At 45.7% G+C, this 25,979-nt stretch overlaps 1 protein-coding gene across 1 annotated transcript in view; it reads right to left on the bottom strand.

The window, feature by feature from the left end:
- Positions 1–25,979, bottom strand: part of LOC126260059 (putative fatty acyl-CoA reductase CG5065) — a 468,918-nt gene that overhangs the window by 236,169 nt on the left and 206,770 nt on the right. Inside the window, exon 3 of the mRNA XM_049957250.1 lies at positions 5,123–5,371. Coding sequence (XP_049813207.1) covers positions 5,123–5,371 — 249 coding nt within the window. The remainder of the gene's footprint in view (positions 1–5,122; positions 5,372–25,979) is intronic.

Genomic DNA, 25,979 nt, shown 5'->3' on the forward strand with positions numbered 1-25,979 from the left:
AGGAGTGCTACTTCTGCAAGTTTCGCAGGAGAGCTTCTGTAAAGTTTGGAAGGTAGGAGACGAGGTACTGGCAGAAGTAAAACTGTGAGGACGGGGTGTGAGTGGTGCTTGGTAGCTCAGTTGGTAGGGCACTTGCTCGCGAAAGGCAAAGGTCCCGAGTTCGAGTCTCGGTCCGGCACACAGTTTTAATCTACCAGGAAGTCTCCAACGAACTTGTCTTGATTTTTCTTTAGTCATGTTTCTATTATCAACCTCAACTTAAGAATTGCCTCTTTTGGGCCTATACCTTAACTAAAGCAAACTTATCGTCGTATAACACACCATCTATTTTCTTTTCCATTCCTCTGTATATTATTCTTGTCAGCATCTTGGATGTATGAGTTGTTAAGCTTGTTATGCGATAATACTAGCACTTGTCAGCTCTTATAGTATTCGGAATTGTGAGGAAGGTATTTTTCAGAAAGTCCGATGGCATGTCGCCAGATTCATACATTCTACGAACCAACGTCTATTTTAGTACACCAAAACTCACGACGATGGAAATATCAATACGCACAGGGGTCAAAGTAGTGGACGTAGGCGAGAGCTGTGAACGGATCAACCCACCTACGCACGCCTGACTTCCGAGATAAGTGCACAAAAGCAGGCTGAGAGAGCCGGTGCGTTGGGAAACCGGTGGCGGCTTTCAATCTTTCCCGCAGGCTCGCACGCACACTGCGGGAGGCTGTCCGGTGAGCAAACAGCCGACCCGCTTTCGGCGCGGCGCGCGGACCACGTGCTGTGCTGTGCTGTATACCAGGGTTTCGCAACCACTGCCGGGCCCTCGTCTCCGGACAGCTTCCTAGCCCGCCTTAACGAATTACAACACTCAGTGATGCAAACAACGTCCAGGGCCCTCTGTAACGTAGCGTCCGGACACTTCAGTTGCCAAACAACACCGGCAGAATTACCTTCGACGATGAGACTTGATGATTCCCAGCAGATTCCTTGTTGTCGTGGTCTTTAGTCCGAAGACTCGTTCATGCAGCTATCCACGCTGATCTAACATGTGCAAGCATCTTCACGGCGGTATAACTACACTTCAACCACTTTATTAAGTTCAAGTATCGATATGCCTTTATAGTTTCTACCCGTTGCAAGATGGTCATGTCATTTTGGTTTTTGTATGTTATCGATGGGCACTTCAGAGAGAGAGAGCAAGTTACGTTACTGTTAAACAATCTTTGGTGTTGTCGTGGCACAGTCTTTGCCTCTGCGCAGTCTCATACATTCTTAGTTAAAGTGTGACGGACGTATTCAGTATTGCTGTGAGGACTTGTGATGGTATCTGTTAGATGATGAAAGATTGATTGTAAAGGACAGCAAGGATGAATATGATGTATATATCAAAAAGCGAGAATGAGTTTTTTAAAGAGAAGTCCGACTTAACACTACGGCACTGCGCACCTAATGGAAATGAATATTGGCAACTAGTTAACTTGCTCAGAGCTGAGAGGAATATCATCCCACTCCCTGAATCATGCATTAAGATACCAACTGATTAAGCTGTTTGATTTTTATATGAATTCTCTGTTAACACTGCACACTTTTTGAAACATTGTTCTTTTTGTTGAGCATAGTATTGTTTAGACAATGTTATGTGTGAAGACCACGCGAAGTTTCACTCTGTCTTTTTGAACACATACGTCATTCTAAAATCGTTGTCTTGGAATACCAGTTCATAGGAATAGTTACTTTCACCATTCCACTGTTTATCATTACGTATTACCACATTTCACCATGTGTTATGCAACAGATTGAATAGAGTTTGGAAATTTTATTTAGAAATAGAAGTCTAGCTTAGCCGCTGCCTGCTTGCTTGCTGTTGTGCTTTAGAGAAACTTGCAACAATGTTGTCAAGACGCGAGGTAAGTGGAAATTTTGATTAGGGCCAGATAATTGTTTTACGTCAGTTGCGATTTTAATATAAAGACAAGTTGCAGTCGCATCACTTACAGTTCAGTTCAGTTGAAATTAACCTCTGTTTAGTCAAAGGTTAGCATACGAATTTAACTTGGATAACAGTTTGTGGGTACATAGTTTTGGTAATACGTAGACTTTTATACTGTGAGAGGTAAATTCGGACTAAATTTCATACAGAAATATATAGGGGGGACTTAATACCCTATGCTTCATTTGATTACCAGATTATCTGTTCCTTGACGCCTTAGAATGTGTCTTATCAATTGGTCCCCCCTTTTCGTCAAGTTCTGCCACAAATTTATTTCTTGCCAATTCTGTTCAGTACCTGTTGTCTTTTAATCCGATCTGCCCATCTAATCTTCAGCATTGTCTTACATCATCACAATTCGTGTCCGGACTGTTCATCTTTACACTCTTGTACATAATTTGCTACAGTAACATCTTGTCTAAATTTTGATCAATGGTCTAGTAACAGTATGAGGACCAAGAGAAAATGGTGTACACATCCATACACACATCCATGCCAGAGGCAGGATTCGAACCTGCGACCGTAGCGATCGCGCGGTTCCAGACTGAAGCGCCTAGAACCGCTCGGCCACACGTATTAAATGTCAGTGTAACTTTCAAATTGGAATAATTTGTTAATCTGGCTCTCAAGCAATATTGATACGTATCAGGTCATTGTCAGGCATTCCGCCATTATTAATTGTTGTCATACTACTATTGGTCATGGCGATTTCTGAAGTTTTTAAATGGACTTAATTCATGAAGTCCCTTCTTACAAGCTATTTAGTAGTTAACAGGACCCAAGGAAACTCCTTTTTATTAAATTCATTCCTAGTAACAACAAGCTTTAGCCGCTGATGCTGCATGTTGTTGCGAATTGCTGTAAACCACTTGGAAAAAGGCAGTCGTGTAAAGAGGTGAGTGAAAAACTTAGGGTCAAAACGGAGTCATTGACACACCACAACATGTCATGTACTCTAATCCAGTAAATTCCGTTGCACAAGCAAGATTCTGTACCATGTGTAAATTCATATTCAAATACGGAGTCAGATAGCTTATCAAAACGTTAGTTTTAAGTTTTTCATGCAACGATCTGTTGAGGGCTTAAATGACACTTAAACTGACACACAACGCGCATACAGATTCCGATTACTGATAACTCAGGTTGCTTATCGAGTCCATTTTCACCAACGAACATAAGCTTTATTTGTTCTAGGAACCTGACAAAAGAAACGCGCACACTATCGGCACTACATCACAATTTTTGGCAAATTATGTGGTCATCATTGTCAAAGATATTTTTAATAACATACGAGGGCAGTTCAATAAGTAATGTAACAAATTTTTTTCTGAAACAGGGGTTGTTTTATTCAGCATTGAAATACACCAGGTTATTCCCCAATCTTTTAGCTACACAACACTATTTTTCAACGTAATCTCCATTCAATGCTACGGCCTTACGCCACCTTGAAATGAGGGCCTGTATGCCTGCACGGTACCATTCCACTGGTCGATGTCGGAGCCAACGTCGTACTGCATCAATAACTTCTTCATCATCCGCGTAGTCCCTCCCACGGATTGCGTCCTTCATTGGGCCAAACATATGGAAATCCGACGGTGCGAGATCGGGGCTGTAGGGTGCATGAGGAAGAACAGTCCACTGAAGTTTTGTGAGCTCCTCTCGGGTGCGAAGACTTGTGTGAGGTCTTGTGTTGTCATGAAGAAGCAGAAGTTCGTTAAGATTTTTGTGCCTACGAGCACGCTGAAGTCGTTTCTTCAATTTCTGGCCGGCCGAAGTGGCCGTGCGGTTAAAGGCGCTGCAGTCTGGAACCGCAAGACCGCTACGGTCGCAGGTTCGAATCCTGCCGCGGGCATGGATGTTTGTGATGTCCTTAGGTTAGTTAGGTTTAACTAGTTCTAAGTTCTAGGGGACTAATGACCTTAGCAGTTGAGTCCCATAGTGCTCAGAGCCATTTGAGCCATTCAATTTCTGAAGAGTAGCACAATACACTTCAGAGTTGATCGTTTGACCATGGTGAAGGACATCGAACAGAATAACCCCTTCAGCGTCCCAGAAGACTGTAACCATGACTTTACCGGCTGAGGGTATGGCTTTAAACTTTTTCTTGGTAGGGGAGTGGGTGTGGCGCCACTCCATTGATTGCCGTTTTGTTTCAGGTTCGAAGTGATGAACCCATGTTTCATCGCCTGTAACAATCTTTTACAAGAAATTGTCACCCTCAGCCACATGACGAGCAAGCAATTCCGCACAGATGGTTCTCCTTTGCTCTTTATGGTGTTCGGTTAGACAACGAGGGACCCAGCGGGAACAAACCTTTGAATATCCCAACTGGTGAACAAGTGTGACAGCACTACCAACAGAGATGTCAAGTTGAGCACAGAGTTGTTTGATGGTGATCCGTCGATCATCTCGAACGAGTGTGTTCGCACGCTCCGCCATTGCAGGAGTCACAGCTGTGCACGGCCGGCCCGCACGCGGGAGATCAGACAGTCTCGCTTGACCTTGCGGCGATGATGACACACGCTTTGCCCAACGACTCACCGTGCTTTTGTCCACTGCCAGATCACCGTAGACATTCTGCAAGCGCCTATGAATATCTGAGATGCCCTGGTTTTCCGCCAAAAGAAACTCGATCACTGCCCATTGTTTGCAACGCACATCCGTTACAGACGCCATTTTAACAGCTCCGTACAGCGCTGCCACCTGTCGGAAGTCAATGAAACTATACGAGACGAAGCGGGAATGTTTGAAAATATTCCACAAGAAATTTCCGGTTTTTTCAACCAAAATTGGCCGAGAAAAAAAATTTGTTGCATTACTTATTGAACTGCCCTCGTAATTTGGGAAATGAATGGTTTTAGTCCCAAGAAAAGTTGTCATACAGCTTCATTATGGATGGAGGTGTTTTTAAGCTACAAGTTCGCTTAAATTTAAGCCACAACGCTTACCGAGATATCAAGCTTCGTAACGGACATTAACCGATAACATCGACGTAACCCACGTCACGGCAACGCCGTCTTCAGTGACACAAACTGTTACACGCTTTTACTTAGGTGTTCTAATTCAATTGCTCAGTGTATAAGATAGCACGTTAAAAGGTGTGCCACAGCAGGGTAAACAAGTAAAGGTCACCTCTAGTTTTTTGAGTGACTTGCAAAGCTGCAGGACGTTCCACGTGCCGAGCAGGTTCATCCGTATGGAGTCCTTGAGCTTGGCCTCCAGCCTGAGCGTGGCGGCGCAGTGGAAGACGACGCTGACCTCGCGCCGGACCACGGCCAGGTCCTGCTCGCTGAGGCCGAGGTCCTCCTCCTGGACGTCGCCGTGCAGGAACACCAGCTTCTCCAGCCGCTCCGGGCACTCGTTGCGCACGCGCTGGAACACCTGCAACAGGAGGGCGTCGCGTTCCTCACAGCACTAACACACTGTTTTAGCCTGGCTGCAAGATGAGACGCAGTCCGTGAGGTGGCGCAGGGCGACTCACGGTGAGTTTTTGCGAACCACACAACTGAATGGTCCTGCGCACGTTAGAGCGCAGCGTGACGTGATTCGCAAAGTTCTGTATGATACAAGCCATGAAGATTACTTGGAAACGAAGCTGAAAGCTGAGAAGTGGGAGGCAGTGGCCAAGGAAACGGACATACGAAATGGTAAATTGCATTGTAATTCGTTGTTAACATTCTACATTGACATTGTTAAAACTCTGTAGCAAATTTTCGTGATGTGCTCTATCCTGGTTAAATGTTTATCAAAAAAGATGCCTAGGTTCCTTACAATATCATTCCTTACCCCTACCCGTGGTCTAGGGGTAGCGTCTTTGATTCATAAGCGAAACGTCTTCGGTCCCGGGTTCGATCCCCGCCACTGCCTAAATTTTGATAAATAATCAGATATTGGCGGCCGAAGACTTCCGGCATAAGACGTCAGCCTCATTCTGCCAACGGCCTTGTCAAAGAGGGCGGAGGAGCGGATAGAGGTTTAGGGCACTCTCTTGTCCTAGGGGTGGGAAATTGCCCCTAAAGGCGGAAGAATCAGCAATGATCAACGACATGAGGATGCAGAAGGCAATGGAAACCACTGCATTAAAGACACGTAACGTGTATCCACAGGACATGTGGCCTGTAATTGAAGAAGTGTCATGATGATCTCTCCATTGGCAAAAGATTCCGGAATAGTCCCCCATTCGGATCTCCGGTAGGGGACTGCCAAGGGGGAGGTTACCATGAGAAAAAGATTGAATAATCAACGAAAGGATAACGTTCTACGAGTCGGGGCGTGGAATGTCAGAAGCTTGAACGTGGTAGGGAAACTAGAAAATCTGAAAAGGGAAATGCAAATTCTCAATCTAGATATAGTAGGGGTCAGTGAAGTGAAGTGGAAGGAAGACAAGGATTTCTGGTCAGATGAGTATCGGGTAATATCAATAGCAGCAGAAAATGGTATAACAGGTGTAGGATTCGTTATGAATAGGAAGGTAGGGCAGAGGGTGTGTTACTGTGAACAGTTCAGTGACCGAGTTGTTCTAATCAGAATCGACAGCAGACCAACACCGACAACGATAGTTCAGGTATACATGCCGACGTCGCAAGCTGAAGATGAACAGATAGAGAAAGTGTACGAGGATACTGAAAGGGTAATGCAGTATGTAAAGGGGGACGAAAATCTAATAGTCATGGGCGACTGGAATGCAGTTGTAGGGGAAGGAGTAGAAGAAAAGGTTACAGGAGAATATGGGCTTGGCACAAGGAATGAAAGAGGAGAAAGACTAATTGAGTTCTGTAACAAGTTTCAGCTAGTAATAGCGAATACCCTGTTCAAGAACCACAAGAGGAGGAGGTATACTTGGAAAAGGCCGGGAGATACGGGAAGATTTCAATTAGATTACATCATGGTCAGACAGAGATTCCGAAATCAGATACTGGACTGTAAGGCGTACCCAGGAGCAGATATAGACTCAGATCACAATATAGTAGTGATGAAGAGTAGGCTGAAGTTCAAGACATTTGTCAGGAAGAATCAATACTCAAAGAAGTGGAATACGGAAGTACTAAGGAATGACGAGATACGTTTGAAGTTCTCTAACGCTATAGATACAGCAATAAGGAATAGCGCAGTAGGCATTACAGTTGAAGAGGAGTGGACATCTCTAAAAAGGGCCATCACAAAAGTTGGGAAGGAAAACATAGGTACAAAGAAGGTAGCTGCGAAGATACCATGCGTAACAGAAGAAATACTTCAGTTGATTGATGAAAGGAGGAAGTACAAACATGTTCCGGGAAAATCAGGAATACAGAAATACAAGTCGCTGAGGAATGAAATAAATAGGAAGTGCAGGGAAGCTAAGACGAAATGGCTGCAGGAAAAATGTGAAGACATCGAAAAAGATATGATTGTCGGAAGGACAGACTCAGCATACAGGAAAGTCAAAACAACCTTTGGTGACATTAAAAGCAACGGTGGTAGCATTAAGAGGGCAACGGGAATTCCACTGTTAAATGCAGAGCAGATAGGTGGAAAGAATACATTGAAAGCCTCTATGAGGGTGAAGATTTGTCTGATGTGATAGAAGAAGAAACAGGAGTCTATTTAGAAGAGATAGGGGATCCAGTATTAGAATCGGAATTTAAAAGAGCTTTGGAGGACTTACGGTCAAATAAGGCAGAAGGGATAGATAACATTCCATCAGAATTTCTAAAATCATTGGGGGAAGTGGAAACAAAACGACTATTCACGTTGGTGTGTAGAATATATGAGTCTGGCGATATACCATCTGACTTTCGGAAAAGCATCATCCACACAATTCCGAAGACGGCAAGAGCTGACAAGTGCGAGAATTATCGAACAATCAGCTTAACAGCTCATGCATCGAAGCTGCTTACAAGAATAATATACAGAAGAATGGAAAAGAAAATTGAGAATGCGCTAGGTGACGATCAGTATGGCTTTAGGAAAAGTAAAGGGACGAGAGAGGCAATTCTGACGTTACGGCTAATAATGGAAGCGAGGCTAAAGAAAAATCAAGACAGTTTCATAGGATTTGTCGACCTGGAAAAAGCGTTCGACAATATATAAGGGTGCAAGCTGTTCGACATTCTGAAAAAAGTAGGGGTAAGCTATAGGGAGAGACGGGTCATATACAATATGTACAACAACCAAGAGGGAATAATAAGAGTGGACGATCAAGAACGAAGTGCTCGTATTAAGAAGGGTGTAAGACAAGGCTGTAGCCTTTCGCCCCTACTCTTCAATCTGTACGTCGAGGAAGCAATGATGGAAATAAAAGAAAGGTTCAGAAGTGGCATTAAAATACAAGGTGAAAGGATATCAATGATACGATTCGCTGATTACATTGCTATCCTGAGTGAAAGTGAAGAAGAATTAAATGATCTGCTGAACGGAATGAACAGTCTAATGAGTACACAGTATGGTTTGAGAGTAAATCGGAGAAAGACGGAAGGTAATGAGGAGTAGTAGAAATGAGAACAGCGAGAAACTTAACATCAGGATTGATGGTCACGAAGTCAATGAAGTTAAGGAATTCTGCTACCTAGGCAGTAAAATAACCAATGGCAGACGGAGCAAGGAGGACATCAAAAGCAGACTCGCTATGGCAAAAAAGGCATTTCTGGCCAAGAGAAGTCTACTAATATCAAACACCGGCCTTAATTTGAGGAAGAAATTTCTGACGATGTACGTCTGGAGTACAGCATTGTATGGTAGTGAAACATGGACTGTGGGAAAACCGGAACAGAAGAGAATCGAAGCATTTGAGATGTGGTGCTATAGACGAATGTTGAAAATTAGGTGGACTGATAAGGTAAGGAATGAGGAGGTTCTACGCAGAATCGGAGAGGAAAGGAATATGTGGAAAACACTGATAAGGAGAAGGGACAGGATGATAGGACATCTGCTAAAACATGAGGGAATGACTTCCGTGGTACTAGAGGGAGCTGTAGAGGGCAAAAACTGTAGAGGAAGACAGAGATTGGAATAGGTCAAGCAAATAACTGAGGACGTAGGTTGCAAGTGCTACTCTGAGATGAAGAGGTTAGCACAGGAAAGGAATTCGTGGCGGGCCGCATCAATCCAGTCAGTAGACTGATGACCAAAAAAAAACTAGCGTGTAGCCCTCCATATCTACCAGTGAAAACGGAATAGATGGATTTAACCACGTCTTTGATATCAATATACACTCCTGGAAATGGAAAAAAGAACACATTGACACCGGTGTGTCAGACCCACCATACTTGCTCCGGACACTGCGAGAGGGCTGTACAAGCAATGATCACACGCACGGCACAGCGGACACACCAGGAACCGCGGTGTTGGCCGTCGAATGGCGCTAGCTGCGCAGCATTTGTGCACCGCCGCCGTCAGTGTCAGCCAGTTTGCCGTGGCATACGGAGCTCCATCGCAGCCTTTAACACTGGTAGCATGCCGCGACAGCGTGGACGTGAACCGTATGTGCAGTTGACGGACTTTGAGCGAGGGCGTATAGTGGGCATGCGGGAGGCCGGGTGGACGTACCGCCGAATTGCTCAACACGTGGGGCGTGAGGTCTCCACAGTACATCGATGTTGTCGCCAGTGGTCGGCGGAAGGTGCACGTGCCCGTCGACCTGGGACCGGACCGCAGCGACGCACGGATGCACGCCAAGACCGTAGGATCCTACGCAGTGCCGTAGGGGACCGCACCGCCACTTCCCAGCAAATTAGGGACAGTGTTGCTCCTGGGGTATCGGCGACGACCATTCGCAACCGTCTCCATGAAGCTGGGCTACGGTCCCGCACACCGTTAGGCCGTCTTCCGCTCACGCCCCAACATCGTGCAGCCCGCCTCCAGTGGTGTCGCGACAGGCGTGAATGGAGGGACGAATGGAGACGTGTCGTCTTCAGCGATGAGAGTCGCTTCTGCCTTGGTGCCAATGATGGTCGTATGCGTGTTTGGCGCCGTGCAGGTGAGCGCCACAATCAGGACTGCATACGACCGAGGCACACAGGGCCAACACCCGGCATCATGGTGTGGGGAGCGATCTCCTACACTGGCCGTACACCACTGGTGATCGTCGAGGGGACACTGAATAGTGCACGGTACATCCAAACCGTCATCGAACCCATCGTTCTACCATTCCTAGACCGGCAAGGGAACTTGCTGTTCCAACAGGACAATGCACGTCCGCATGTATCCCGTGCCACCCAACGTGCTCTAGAAGGTGTAAGTCAACTACCCTGGCCAGCAAGATCTCCGGATCTGTCCCCCATTGAGCAAGTTTGGGACTGGATGAAGCGTCGTCTCACGCGGTCTGCACGTCCAGCACGAACGCTGGTCCAACTGAGGCGCCAGGTGGAAATGGCATGGCAAGCCGTTCCACAGGACTACATCCAGCATCTCTACGATCGTCTCCATGGGAGAATAGCAGCCTGCATTGCTGCGAAAGGTGGATATACAGTGTACTAGTGCCGACATTGTGCATGCTCTGTTGCCTGTGTCTATGTGCCTGTGGTTCTGTCAGTGTGATCATGTGATGTATTTGACCCCAGGAATGTGTCAATAAAGTTTCCCCTTCCTGGGACAATGAATTCACAGTGTTCTTATTTCAATTTCCAGGAGTGTAGAATCGAAACTGTCGTCCGAGTAATGACACAAAGTTCTCTGAGGACTGTTTAAATTGTTTTGTTGTTGGATAGTCCTTATGACTAAAGGGTTTTGTTTCTGCTACGAAAATACGGTTTCTGTTAACTGATAATAATGAAATTTGTTCACTTCTCGCTATATATACAGTAGCCCTGGCGACAGCAAGGGCTTTCCTCACCAGCTACTCTGCCCCTTCTGACTCACGCCGTATGGTCCTCCTCGGGCCTTCTTCGGCGTGAGAACCTGTAGCCAGTTTCATCAAAGCGATGTAACACACCGTTTCGAACTCAAACTCAGAATCGGAATCCGACTCTGAACTTATATCTATTAACATAGCAGAAGTAGTCGCCACCTCTGCCAGAGCCAAAGTTCCTCAGCAAACTGCGTATTGAAACTGCGATCCAACTTGCAATGATTGTCGCCGTGACTGACGCTGCCGTGAGGAATTCTGGGCGAGCCCCCCTGCGTCACCTCACGGGCCTGCGGCTCATATTGCGGCCCGCGTAGCGTGTCCAAGTCCACACCGGACGCTGACAACGAATCAAATGTTCTCGAGCTTCCAGCACCGTCAAGCTTTTAAAATGACAGCCACTTTCGACCAAGTACTCCTTGGCCATTGTCAAGTGAAATGATGCATTTCACTAGACACTGGCCAAGAATTAGTTGGTTGAAAGTTCGCGGCATTCTAACCACTTGGCGCAACTGGAACCCCGAGAACATTTTATTCAATGGTACCGTCACTAGACTCTGGATTCTTACATCACAGACATTATTTTGTGAACAACGTGTAGTGAACCGTCGTCATGAAGAGAAAAAAGGTTTAAGAGTAGGAGACAAACTCACCGATAGGAAAATGAGTAACAGCTTAAGTGTGAAAAGCTCTACTTCCTGAAAGGATCATGTGGCTAAAACTAAAATATCAGTTCTTATCCAAGCTATTACATAATAATAATGATTCTAGTTCATCAAATATTATCAGAAGATTAAATGCGCATGAATAATTAGGGTTACAGAGTAGCTGCCTTCCATATTACATAGCACAAAAGCTCTCGTCCTAATAGATTTCCATTATGACTTTTATCTTCTTTCCTGCTGCTCGCATTTCACCGTTTCGCAAAAGCTCAAAGGCAAGGAAAAATGAACTGTTTCTGATGCAATATTTTGAACATGGCTGCACTACTGCAATGGTTACAGAACATCAGATATAAAAGACAGCCACCCAGTTGCAATAAATCACAGTTTTCAAATAAACTTTACTATGGTTTCCACGGATTTAAACCAGTCTTCTTCAGAAGGACAAATCTGCATACAATGCGATGACATAATTTATACTGAAAACGCCATGGACCAATATTACGTGTCTAACACAATATACTCTCTAAAATAAGTATAGTAATAACACAAAAAAGGTGTATATCAACACAGGGCACGTAGTACTTACACATATCACACTAGCAGTTCATTCAGTAAAAACTGTCTCCACATGACATGTATTGGCAACGGTCTGTATGTCCATATGTAAAAATTAACGCCCCTAGAATCAAGGGGTTGCCATATGGTAAAATCAATCACTTAAAATAACAGACCATGTTAATAGCCACATGCCGACTGGTAAATGTTATTTGAAAACCACCATTTATTGCAACTACTTGGCTTACTTTTATACCTGCTGCTTCAGATTGGTATTTAGTGTCTTTTTCACAGAGACGCTATTGCGAAAGGAGCGGAGACAAGGAAAATAACGGACGGTCATGTGTAAGGAATAATGTTATTCAATCTGTATATCGAGCAAGCAGTAAAGGAAACGAAAGAAAAATTCGGAGTAGGTATTATAATCCATGGAGAAGAAATAAAAACTTTGAGGTTCGCCGATGACATTGTGATTCTGTCAGAGACAGCAAAGGACTTGGAAGAGCAGTTGAACGGAATGGACAGTGTCTTGAAAGGAGGGTATAAGATGAACATCAACAGAAGCAAAACGAGAATAAGGAATGTAGTCGAATTAAGTCGGGTGATGCTGAGGGAATTAGATTAGGAAATGAGACACTTAAAGTAGTAAAGGAGTTTAGCTATTTGAGGAGCAAAATAACTGATGATGGTCGAAGCAGAGAGGATATAAAATGTAGACTGGCAATGGCAAGAAAAGCGTTTCTGAAGAAGAGAAATTTGTTAACATCGAGTATAGATTTAAGTGTCAGGAAGTCGTTTCTGAAAGTATTTGTATGGAGTGTAGCCATGTATGGAAGTGAAACATGGACGACAAATAGTTTGGAAAAGAAGAGAATAGAAGCTTTCGAAATGTGGTGCTACAGAAGAATGCTGAAGATTATATGGGTAGATCTTATAACTAATGAGGAGGTATTGAATAGGATTGGGGAGAAGAGGAGTTTGTGGCACAACTTGACAAGAAGAAGTGACCGGTTGGTAGGACATGTTCTGAGGCATCAAGGGATCACAAATTTAGCATTGGAGGGCAGTGTGAAGGATAAAAATCATAGAGGAAGACCAAGAGACGAATACACTAAGCAGATTCAGAAGGACGTAGGTTGCAGTAGGTACTGGGAGATGAAGGAGCTTGCACAGGATAGAGTAGCATGGAGAGCTGCATCAAACCAGTCTCATGACTGAAGACCACAACAACAACAAACAAGGAATAATCCTGAATAAGGGATGATTTGTGAATATAGTAAAAACTCTCAGTATGTTAACGTGATGGGACTGAGTTTAAAGTCACGAAATTGCCGTTAATGGGAAATGCTTCCCGTTTAAGCAGTGGCTCATTTAGAAAATTTCTTTGTTCCCTAGACCGAAGCTGATGTTTATAGTATATGAGAAATTTCTTTCCACTACTATTGCAACAAGTCGTTTGTCTCGATGGCAGTTGTCGAGTCAAAATGGAACATTTATGATGGAGCTCTCATGAACTGTGCCAGTACTAAATTTTGAGAGCTTCACGGAAATTGTAAATTACACAGAAATGCTGGATAGTACCAATCTCTAACAGTTACAACTGTTCACGTAGTCTCTTTTAGATTTTCCGAAGACAACGTAGCTGTCGTTACCTGTCATCATTTCAAAAAGCTCTAACCCGCCAGAAATACAGCGAATATAATGTACTCTACTGTAATAATCACAGTCCAGGCAGAGAAATTAATCAGTAAAGTATAGCAGCAAAGCGAAGTGAGATGACGCCACGTGCTGAAAGAGTATAAAAGTGTGAACACAGCGTTGTGGGGAATGAATCGACAGGGCTGTGGACTTGAAAATTTTACCAAATTAAAAATCTGTAAAGTCAAATACTGCACCCATAGCAGAACCCCAGGGGTATGGCTATAATTCACGTAATAGAGGGCTGCGTAAAAATACGAGTGCGAACTGAAAAGTAGTGCCTCCGAATTTTTTAAGTGAAAACTATTAATGACGCAGCCTTTATTAACATTTTGCATCTTTATTCTTGACGTGCACATATTTGCAGCTGTCTACAGCTCAAATGGTTCAAATGGCTCTGAGCACTAGGGGACTTAACTGCTGAGGTCATCAGTCCCCTAGAACTTAAAACTACTTAAACCTAACTAACCTAAGGACATAGCACACATCCATGCCCGAGGCAGGATTCGAACCTGCGACCGTAGCGGTCGCGCGGCTCCAGACTGTAGCGCCTAGAACCGCTCGGCCATCGCGGCGGGCCCGGCAAGAGGGCTCCGATCTGTAGCTTGTAACATGGCGGTGTGTAATGTAACTATGTCGGTACATTAATATCAGTGTGCTGTAATCAGGTTTCGAATTCGAAGAGTTCGTGCAGACTTGTAGCATCTTCTCCTTCAGCATAACAATGCCAGACCACACACGAGCGCTGCGACATCTGCAACAATGAACGCCTTGGCTTCGCTGTCACCGATTATCCTACATACAGTCACGACTTGCCCCATCCGATTTTCATCTGTTTCCAAACCTTAAAGAACACCTACGAGTACGTCACTTTGCTAGTGATCGAAGCAGTGCAAGCAGACGTGAAGTTGTGGCTCCGTCAACAAAGTCGAACATTCCACAGTGACGATATCAACGAGCTGTTCTCTTTCGTTGGGAGGACAGGAGGAAGATTGGTGTTTAAGGTACTGTCGACAAAGCGATCATTAGAGATGGGGCATTTGTTCGGATTAGGAGTGGACGGAGAAGGAAATCGGCCGTGCCTTTTCATAGAAACCACCTCGTTATTTGCGTTAAGCGCTTTAGGGAAAACCTAAATGAGGGTGACCGGACGCGGGTTTGAATCGTCGTCCTCCCGAATGCGCTACCTTGCTCAGTCTCTCTCGTTGGGAGAAATGTTTTCGTCGCCAGGGTGATCATGTTGAGAAAGGAATATGTAGACATCAAGAATAAAATGTAGAATGTTAGTAACGTTTCTTGTTTTTAAAAAGCTTTACGAGTTTTAACACAAAAAATTCGGTGGCATTACTTTTCAGTTCGGCCTCGTACATGATGCTCCGCCTCCCACTATACTGGCTGGAGAAAGCCGACCTGACAGAAGGTCAGCGCAGATCGCAGATATTCCGTTGCGGAGCTTCGACCATGAAAAGACAATCAACGACGAGCAGACGGCAGTTTCTCCTGTAATACGACACGTCTGGGTGCGTCTAGCAGAGCGATTTTGCCCGACTAAGCTCCTGCTCTCTTATGCCGAGGTTGTTGTGTGTTATGGTACGCTTGGCGTAGTAGATTTAAAAGTCAAGCTTTATCGAGTAAACACCACATAAGATTCCAGTATAATAATACGTGGACAGGAATTTAAAGTTTGCCTAGCTATGACTGTTCAAAAGGAACCATTATCTGCAACTAACTTGGTTCGTAACTGCGCTTTCTACCATAATACACTCCTGGAAATGGAAAAAAGAACACATTGACACCGGTGTGTCAGACCCACCATACTTGCTCCGGACACTGCGAGAGGGCTGTACAAGCAATGATCACACGCACGGCACAGCGGACACACCAGGAACCGCGGTGTTGGCCGTCGAATGGCGCTAGCTGCGCAGCATTTGTGCACCGCCGCCGTCAGTGTCAGCCAGTTTGCCGTGGCATACGGAGCTCCATCGCAGTCTTTAACACTGGTAGCATGCCGCGACAGCGTAGACGTGAACCGTATGTGCAGTTGACGGACTTTGAGCGAGGGCGTATAGTGGGCATGCGGGAGGCCGGGTGGACGTACCGCCGAATTGCTCAACACGTGGGGCGTGAGGTCTCCACAGTACATCGATGTTGTCGCCAGTGGTCGGCGGAAGGTGCACGTGCCCGTCGACCTGGGACCGGACCGCAGCGACGCACGGATGCACGCCAAGACCGTAGGATCCTACGCAGTGCCGTAGGGGACCGCACCGCCACTTCCCAGCAAATTAGGGACACTGTTGCTCCTGGGGTATCGGTGAGGACCATTCGCAACCGTCTCCATGAAGCTGGGCTACGGTCCCGCACACCGTTAGGCCGTCTTCCGCTCACGCCCCAACATCGTGCAGCCCGCCTCCAGTGGTGTCGCGACAGGCGTGAATGGAGGGACGAATGGAGACGTGTCGTCTTCAGCGATGAGAGTCGCTTCTGCCTTGGTGCCAATGATGGTCGTATGCGTGTTTGGCGCCGTGCAGGTGAGCGCCACAATCAGGACTGCATACGACCGAGGCACACAGGGCCAACACCCGGCATCATGGTGTGGGGAGCGATCTCCTACACTGGCCGTACACCACTGGTGATCGTCGAGGGGACACTGAATAGTGCACGGTACATCCAAACCGTCATCGAACCCATCGTTCTACCATTCCTAGACCGGCAAGGGAACTTGCTGTTCCAACAGGACAATGCACGTCCGCATGTATCCCGTGCCACCCAACGTGCTCTAGAAGGTGTAAGTCAACTACCCTGGCCAGCAAGATCTCCGGATCTGTCCCCCATTGAGCATGTTTGGGACTGGATGAAGCGTCGTCTCACGCGGTCTGCACGTCCAGCACGAACGCTGGTCCAACTGAGGCGCCAGGTGGAAATGGCATGGCAAGCCGTTCCACAGGACTACATCCAGCATCTCTACGATCGTCTCCATGGGAGAATAGCAGCCTGCATTGCTGCGAAAGGTGGATATACACTGTACTAGTGCCGACATTGTGCATGCTCTGTTGCCTGTGTCTATGTGCCTGTGGTTCTGTCAGTGTGATCATGTGATGTATCTGACCCCAGGAATGTGTCAATAAAGTTTCCCCTTCCTGGGACAATGAATTCACGGTGTTCTTATTTCAATTTCCAGGAGTGTAGGTACTAGCTCGGGCTAGCTACCTTACACGCACACGCTTCCTCGCGCTCGTCACTGATTGGCTGTCTCTTTATGGGTGCATTTCCAGAACGGTGTGGCTCCGACCTGTGGTTTTCCGGAAAGGTTTGCTCGATTCTACTTCCCCTACCTTGCTCTGGTCTTGCAGTCGGCTTGTTTGCCTCTACCCTCTACTCAGCTGAAAGGGCACGATGTCCAATTATGCCGTTCAGTACTCCACTTTCAAACCGTTAGACGGAAATGGAGGTACAAAAAATGAGGTAGTGCTGAATGAGATGGACGAGTGCGGAAGACGTCAAGCCGTAATCCAAAACGATATAAGTCGACAGTTTTTAGCAAAAAATGGTTCAAATGGCTCTGAGCACTATGGGACTCAACTGCTGAGGTCATTAGTCCCCTAGAACTTAGAACTAGTTAAACCTAACTAACCTAAGGGCATCACAAACATCCATGCCCGAGGCAGGATTCGAACCTGCGACCGTAGCGGTCTTGCGGTTCCAGACTGCAGCGCCTTTAACCGCACGGCCACTTCGGCCGGCTTTTAGCAAATGGCGGAGTCGTCGAAAGCTGTGTGCATAGTTGTTGTCGCGGCCGGGAGGCATTGTGTGAAACACCAGGCTCGAATACAATGACAGATTTTCAAGGAGTTTTATAACATTTAACAGATTTGTAAGTGCGCTGTAACAATTAGTTTTCATATAATAATTTCTTACGGACATTTCTACGGGGAACTTCTTACGCAGACACAGCCACCCGATGTAGTTTATCCTTATTTATGAAAGCGTTTATTGGGACTCAGTATTCTTAAGTACATCCACACTGATTACTTAGCTCTTCAGATTAGCGGCTTACGAAGTCATACATCTGGTGCTACAAAGAAGTACAACTACACAAGATTCATGTTTTAAGACTATAAACACTGTTACAAAAACATTTGAAATGGACAAGCAAATGAAACAAACAGGAGAGAGCATCTCGAGCCATCTATATTTTACCTGTGGAACTTAGCAAGAAGTCAGACAAAGATGAACTGCAACTAACATTTATTGGTCTTCGAACACTACTAGAAAATCAGCAGATTAGATTAGATGAACTGTTCGTTTCATTATTCGTACCGAGGAGATCCTCGTCAAAGTGGAATATGTCAGAATTTTTTTTTGCATTATATAATATTAATGTGCGCTTCCATAGCTGAGTGGTCAGCTTATGTGACAGCTATCCGGAGGAGCTATTTGACCGACTAATAGCAGTTCCAAGATCTTCTCGACCTTGGACAACGGCCAAGACAGCAGTGTGCTGAGCCCATGGCCGCCCATACCGCATCCAAATGACGTCTTTAGCACAGGACGACATGGCGGTCAGTCGGTCCCGATTGGCCCGTCTGACCAGAAAATAGAGTTTTGCTTTACTTGGCTTTGCTTTCGCTATGATATTAATAAAAAATGTATTAATAATACATACAGTACACTAAACCTATTCTCTTTAGAAGTTCGTCAGTGGGCTAGAAGGAATTGACCACAAGTAATTCTCTCAAGTTCCTCTTAAACTGAACTTTATTTGTAGGTAAATTTTTTATAGTAGCTGGTAAAGTCTCGGCAATGTGTGTACCTGAACAGTTGACCTCTTACTGCCTGTAAGTCCGTATGTACATTGTTCTTGTCCATAGTACTGATTTTGTAAATTTAGCTGATTGTTGCAAAAAGAAATATATTATTTACAGCTGATTTCATTAAGGAATAAATACATTCCAAAATGAAAAAAAAAACGACGTGTCACGGACGACTTATGAAATTTGTCAAAAAGACAAGAGTGTCGGCGGAAAACGCAAAATAGTAAACTTTGGTGGTCCATGGATGAATGTATGACGGCTGCAGCGCGAATTTCACCACTCAGCTGGCAAGGATAGTAAACAAAGATATGTCGATACTAGGGCATAAAGTCTTTGCGAATTTTGTTCCGTGTACCCAGTCGGACAGTAACTATGTCCGGCAGACAGGCGCGTGAACAATATCCGCAGATGTCGCATTTGAGAGAGAAATCGGTTGGAGTAATCCGGCGAATCGCTCAACATTTGAATAGGAGCGATGCCACTATTCGACGATGTCGACAAGAACGGCTGAACAACGGCCGAACACAGCGAGCGTCAAGAAGGAAGCGGTCGACCTAGAGAGGCGACAGAACGGAAGGACCGAGCAATCGTCAGAGAGCACTCAGAGCCCCGGATCCATCATTGTCATCGATCCGACGCGCAACTGGTTCTTCACTGTCCACAAGGACCAGTAATAGGCGGCTCACAGAAAAGGGGTTGAGCTCACGGCGCACGTTGCGCCGACTACCATTGACTTCCGTACTCCAATACGCCCGTCTGCAGCGGTGTCGGGTACATTCGGCCTGGAATCTCACTCACTGGAGCAAAATCGTGTTCAGTGATGGTCCCACTTCCAACTGAGCCCGGATAACCAGCGGAGACGTGTCTGGAGTGGCCCCAGACGGCGGTGGAGTACCAGCCTGACTGTCGAACGCCATATGAACCAGAAGGGTGGTCTCGAGTGTCACTTCATTTCAGATCAGGACCCAACTGGATGTCATCCGCGCCACAGCACAGCGGTTCGTAGTCGATATTCTACGCCCTGTTTAGTAGCCCTTCATGGCAGCCCATCCTGGACATAAATTTCAATAACATATTGCCCACCTGCACACGACGAGGGTTTGGAATGCTTCTCTTTGTGTTCACCAAACCTTACCTTGGCCAGCAAGGTCAGCAGATCTGTCCCCAATGCAGAACGTTTGTAGCATTATGGGCAGGGCTCTCCAATTAGCTTGAGATTTTGACGATCTAACGCGCCAGTTGGACAGAATTTGCCAGGTTATATATAGGACAACCAACAACTCTCACAATCAGTGCCAAACCGAATAATTGCTTCCGTAAGGGTCAGGGATGGACGAACGCGTTATGCACTACTGGCCATTACAATTGCTACACCAACAAGAAATGCAGATTATAAACGGGTATTCATTGGACACATATATTATGCCAGAACTGACATGTGATTACATTTTCACGCAATTTGGGTGAATAGATCCTGAGAAATCAGTATCCAGAACAACCGCCTCTGGCAGTAATAACGGCCTTGATACGCCTGGACATTGAGTCAAACGGAGCTTTGATGGCGTGTACAGGTAGAGCTCCCCATGCAGCTTCAACACGATACCACAGTTCATCAAGAGTAGTGACTGGCGTATTCTGACGAGCCAGTTGCTCGGCCACCATTGACCAGACGTTTTCACTTGGTGAGAGATCTGGAGAATGTGCTGGCCAGGGCAGCAGTCGAACATTTTCTGTATCCAGAAAGGCCCGTACAGGACCTACACCATGCGATCGTACATTATCCTGCTGAAATGTAGGGTTTCGCAGGGATCGAATGAAGGGTAGAGCCACGGGTCGTAACACATCTGAAATGTAACGTCCACTGTTCAAAGTGCCGTCAATGCGAACAAAAGGTGCCCGAGACGAGTAACCAATGGCATCGCATACCATCACGCCGGGTGATACGCCAGTATGGCGATGACGAATACACGCTTCCAGTGTGCGTTCACCGCGATGTCGCCAAACACGGATGCACCATCATGATGCATGATGCTGTAAACAGAACCTGGATTCATTCGAAAAAAATGACGTTTTGCTATTCGTGCACCCAGGTTCGTCGTCGAGTACACCATCGTAGGCGCTCCTGTGTGTGATGCAGCGTCAAGGGTAACCGCAGCCACAGTCTCCGAGCTGATAGTCCATGCTGCTGCAAACGTCGTCGAACTGTTCGTGCAGATGGCTGTTGTCTTGTAAACGTCCCCATCTGTTGACTCCGGGATCGAGACGTGGCTGCAGGATCCGTTACAACCATGCGGATAAGATGCCTGTCATTTCGACTGCTAGTGATACGAGGCCGATGGGATCCAGCACGGCGTTCCGTATTACCCTCCTGAACCCACCGATTCCATATTCAGCTAACAGTCATTGGATCTCGACCAACGCGAGCAGCAATGTCGCGATACGATAAACCGCAAAAATGGTACGCATTTCTCCTCGTTACTCGAGGCATCGCAACAACGTTTCACCAGGCAACGCTGGTCAACTGCTGTTTGTGTATGAGAAACCGGTTGGAAACTTTTCTCATGTCAGCACGTTGTAGGTGTCGCCACCGGCGCCAACCTTGTGTGAATGCTGTGAAAAGCTAATAATTTGCATATCACAGCATCTTCTTCCTGTCGGTTAAATTTCGCGTCTGTAGCACGTCATCTTCGTGGTGTAGCAATTTTAATGGCCAGTAGTGTAGATTTGCTCAATTTGTGAAGCTCTTTCTCTTGAATAAATCAATCATTTTTCTGAAATTGTACTCAGTTTTTTGTTGTTAGATTTACATCAAAGCTACTGACTTAATCGCATTCGGGTAATTCCTTCGTGGTGCTTTTTTTTTTTTTTTTTTTTTTTTTTCTAGAACGTCTGCTGAGAAGAAGTAGTTACTACACTCAGTTGCTTGACATAGTTCTTCATTGTGTTGTCAGCACGTGATGTCAATTTCACACGCGCGTGTAATGTACAGTCTACTTTGTGACTTATCAAGCACAAAGTTTCAGTGCAACCCTCGAACAACATTGGCGATCTCCTTCGCAGTTGTCAAACCTAGAAATAAGATGAAAGTACTATTTGGATGAAAAGCGTATAACCCACAGTTGCCGGCCGCGGTGGTCTAGTGGTTCTAGGCGCGCAGTCCGGAACCGCGGGACTGCTACGGTCGCAGGTTCGAATCCTGCCTCGGGCATGAATGTGTGTGATGTCCTTAGGTTAGTTAGGTTTAAGTAGTTCTAAGTTCTAGGGGACTGATGACCACAGAAGTTAAGTCCCATACTGCTCAGAGCCATTTTTGAACCCACAGTTACAAAGCATTCCCGACGAGCGGATTGCGTTCCCAAAACGCTCATCGATCAGACTTCCTCACATATCAGAGCTAGAATGAAATTTTCACTCTACAGCGAAGTGTGCGCTGATATGAAACTTCCTGGCAAATTAAAACTGTGTGCCGGACCGAGACTCGAACTCGGGACCTTTGCCTTTCGCGGGCAAGTGCTCTAGAAACATCCCCCAGGCTGTGGCCAAGCCAATTAAAGCTGTGAGGACGGGGCATGAGTCGTGCTTGGGTAGCTCAGTTGGTAGAGCACTTGCCCGCGAAAGGCAAAGGTCCCGAGTTCCAGTCTCGGTCCGGCACATAGTTTTAATCTAACCTTGCCTTTTTCGTGGGATTTCTCTTGCCCGCTGAGATAGGTATCCAAGTACGGCTAGGTAGCTACCCTCACAGTTCTACTTCCGCCACTCTGTTACTTTCGAAACGTCGCAGAAGTTCTCGTACGTAGCTTGCAGAAGCTCTCCCGCGTAACTTTGCGGGTCTAGTACTTCTGGAAGACGGGAATAGCTTCCAAACTGAACTGAGATGCTCATGGTCCAGCTTAAAAGCTTTCTAGCAGTGGACGCGTAGCGCACACCCATCCTCATCAGTGAACAAGACCATTTGCAGCCGCCTACATATTCATCTGAAAAACGTAGCACAAAGTATAACAAACAAGAGAGCCCCCAGCAGGAGAGCAGGCCACTTCCCAGACACTCCTGTCGACACAATCCTGACCGTACTTCGCAATCCACACGAACAGCGGTTCTTAGAGGTATCGTCAAATTAGAGTCACAGCGGACCACCTGTACCATATAACACAGTTCCATAGCCTGTTGCTAGTTCGTGCTGGACTGACAGGACATTACTGAAAATTCCTTGATCAATTGTGGCTTTCATCTCGTGAAGTGGGTGGTGTCAGGTTTTGAAAACTCATACATTTCATGCATATTTATCGGTCTGGAAGTGTTGCTTAAATAATCAATAAGTACTTAACTGTTCTCTAAAAAAAGTATTTTATACTACCACATTTAGACCTTGGAGCTGAAAGAACAATGATCACGGAATACAAGTTCGGCTAAATTCAGCCTTTATACGCATTATACAGCGTGATTGATCGATAAAAGGATACGCAACAAACAAGGTCTAATGAACTTATGTCCGGAAATCCACGGTTTCCATGCTAGAGACCACTTACCCAATCACACTTTCTTACAGTGACGGCGGTCTAATACACGCTGTACCATGCAGCCACAGTCGCAGTATGCATGGTTTGCTCCTAGAGGATGGCACTGTTCCTGATACGTCATGCCCTAGCGCCATCGTCTGCCACAGCAACTGGTAATGTTGCGTCCCATTGACTTCTCTTGCTGACTTACCTTGTAGTGGATGTGATACAGCGCTGTCCACAATGGTTCCACATTCGAATCGAGAGCTTGCCGACATGGTGTTTACTTACAGAAAGGCAAATGGTAATGGGTGGCGGGCAGCAAGGTTGTATCAGACCTATCCCCGCCGGCAACAACCACAGCACTCAATGTTCGCAACAGGGTTTCTCCGTTTGTCTGAGACAGCGTCGCTTTAGGAAGCAGGAAATCGTGAATGACCTACCCGAAATGTTCGGACACCAGACTTGGAGGAAAGGTGGAAAGCGACCACCGTGTCAGTACCAGGCAGATCGCCCGCCAGCACGGGGAAAGCCAGACGACCGTGTGGAACATTCTCCATGACAACTGTTGCTCCCCTTATCACTTACAGCGTGTGCTGGGCTTACTAGCGACAGACTTTCCACATCGGGAGCAGTTTTGTCACTGGTTTTTTCACCACCCAACCACGATTCCGGGATTTGTGTCACCCATCCTAGTCACAGATGAGGCCATCTATACGCAGAGTGGTATCTTCAACTTCCATAACAGTTATCTGTGTGGTAGTAGGCTAGAAGGCTAGTAGGCTAGTAGAAATCCTTGGGTAACAGAAGAAATATTCAATTTAATTGATGAAAGGAGAAAATATAAAAATGCAGTAAATGAAGCAGGCAGAAATGAATACAAACGTCTCAAAAATGAGATTGACAGGAAGTGCAAAATGGCTAAGCAGGGATGGCTAGAGGACAAATTTAAGGATGTAGAGGCGCATATCACTAGGGGTAACATATATATTGCCTACAGGAAAATTAAAGAGACCTTTGTAGAAAAGAGGACCACTTGTATGAAAATCAAGAGCTCAGACGGAAACCCAGCTCTAAGCAAAGAAGGGAAAGCAGAAAGGTGGAAGGAGTATATAGAGGGTCTATACAAGGGCGATGTACTTGAGGACAATATTATGGAAATGGAAGAGGATGTAGATGAAGATGAAACGGGAGATACGATACTGCGTGAAGAGTTTGACACAGCACTGAAAGATCTGAGTCGAAACAAGGCCCCGGGAGTAGACAATATTCCATTAGAACTACTGATGGCCTTGGGAGAGCCAGTCATGGCAAAACTCTACCATCTGGTGAGCAAGATGTATGAGACAGCCGAAAAACCCTCAGACTTCAAGAAGAATATAATAGTTCCAATCCCAAAGAAAGCAGGTGTTGACAGATGTGAAAATTAGCGAACTATCAGTTTAATAAGTCACAGCTGCAAAATACTAACGAGAATTCTTTACAGACGAATGGAAAAACTGGTAGAAGCGGACCTCGGGGAAGATCAGTTTGGATTCCGTAGAAATATGGGAACACGTGAGGCAATACTGACCCTACGACTTATCTTAGAAGAATGATTAAGGAAAGGTAAACCTACGTTTCTAGCATTTGTAGACTTAGAGAAAGCTTTTGACAATGTTGACTGGAATACTTTCTTTCAAATTCTAAAAGGTGGCAGGGGTAAAATACAGGGAGCGAAAGGCTGTTTACAATTTGTACAGAAACCAGATGGCAGTTATAAGTGTCCAGGGGCAGGAAAGGGAAGCAGTGGTTGGGAAGGGAGTGATACAGGGTTCTAGCCTCTCCCCGATGTTATTCAATCTGTATATTGAGCAAGCAGTAAAGGAAACAAAAGAAAAATTCGGAGTAGGTATTAAAATCCATGGAGAAGAAATAAAAACTTTGAGGCTCGCCGATGACATTGTAATTCTGTCAGAGACAGCAAAGGACTTGGAAGAGCAGCTGAACGGAATGGACAGTGTCTTGAATGGAGGATATAAGATGAACATCAACAAAAGCAAAACGAGGATAATGGAATGTAGTCGAATTAAGTCGGGTGATGCTGCGGGAATTAGATTAGGAAATGAGAGGCTTAAAGTAGAAAAGGAGTTTTGCTATTTGGGGAGCAAAATAACTGATGGTGGTCGAAGTAGAGATGTAAAATGTAGACTGGCAATAGCAAGGAAAGCGTTTCTGAAGAAGAGAAATTTGTTAACATCGAGTATAGATTTTTAAGTGTCAGGAAGTCGTTTCTGAAAGTATTTGTATGGAATGTATCCATGTATGGAAGTGAAACATGGACGGTAAATAGTTTGGACAAGAAGAGGATAGAAGCTTTCGAAATGTGGTGCTACAGAAGAATGTCGAAGATTAGATGGGTAGATCACATAACTAATGATGAAGTATTGAATAGAATTGGGGAGAAGAGGAGTTTGTGGCCCAACTTGACAAAAAGAAGGGATCGGTTAGTAGGGCATGTTCTGAGGCATCAAGGGATCACAAATTAAGCATTGGAGGGCAGTGTGGAGGGTAAAAATCGTAGAGGGAGACCAAGAGATGAATACACTAAGCAGTTTCAGAAAGATGTAGGTTGCAGTAGGTACTGGGAGATGAAGAAGCTTGTACAGGATAGGGGTAGCATGGAGAGCTGCATCAAACCAGTCTCAAGACTTAAGGCCACAACAACAACAGTATGCAGAACCCCATGGTATGGTGAATGCGAATCATTAGCATCAGAGCAGCCGTAATGGTTGGCCGTGACCGTATTTTGGGACCAGTCTTCCTTGCACGTCACGCCCGGATTCCCGGGTTCGATTCCCGGCGGGGTCATGGATTTTCTCTGCCTCGTGATGACTGGGTGTTGTGTGCTGTCCTTAGGTTAGTTAGGTTTAAGTAGTTCTAAGTTCTAGGGGACTGATGACC

Source organism: Schistocerca nitens, chromosome 5 (assembly GCF_023898315.1).
Source record: "Schistocerca nitens isolate TAMUIC-IGC-003100 chromosome 5, iqSchNite1.1, whole genome shotgun sequence".
NCBI classification, from domain to species: Eukaryota; Metazoa; Arthropoda; class Insecta; order Orthoptera; family Acrididae; genus Schistocerca; species Schistocerca nitens.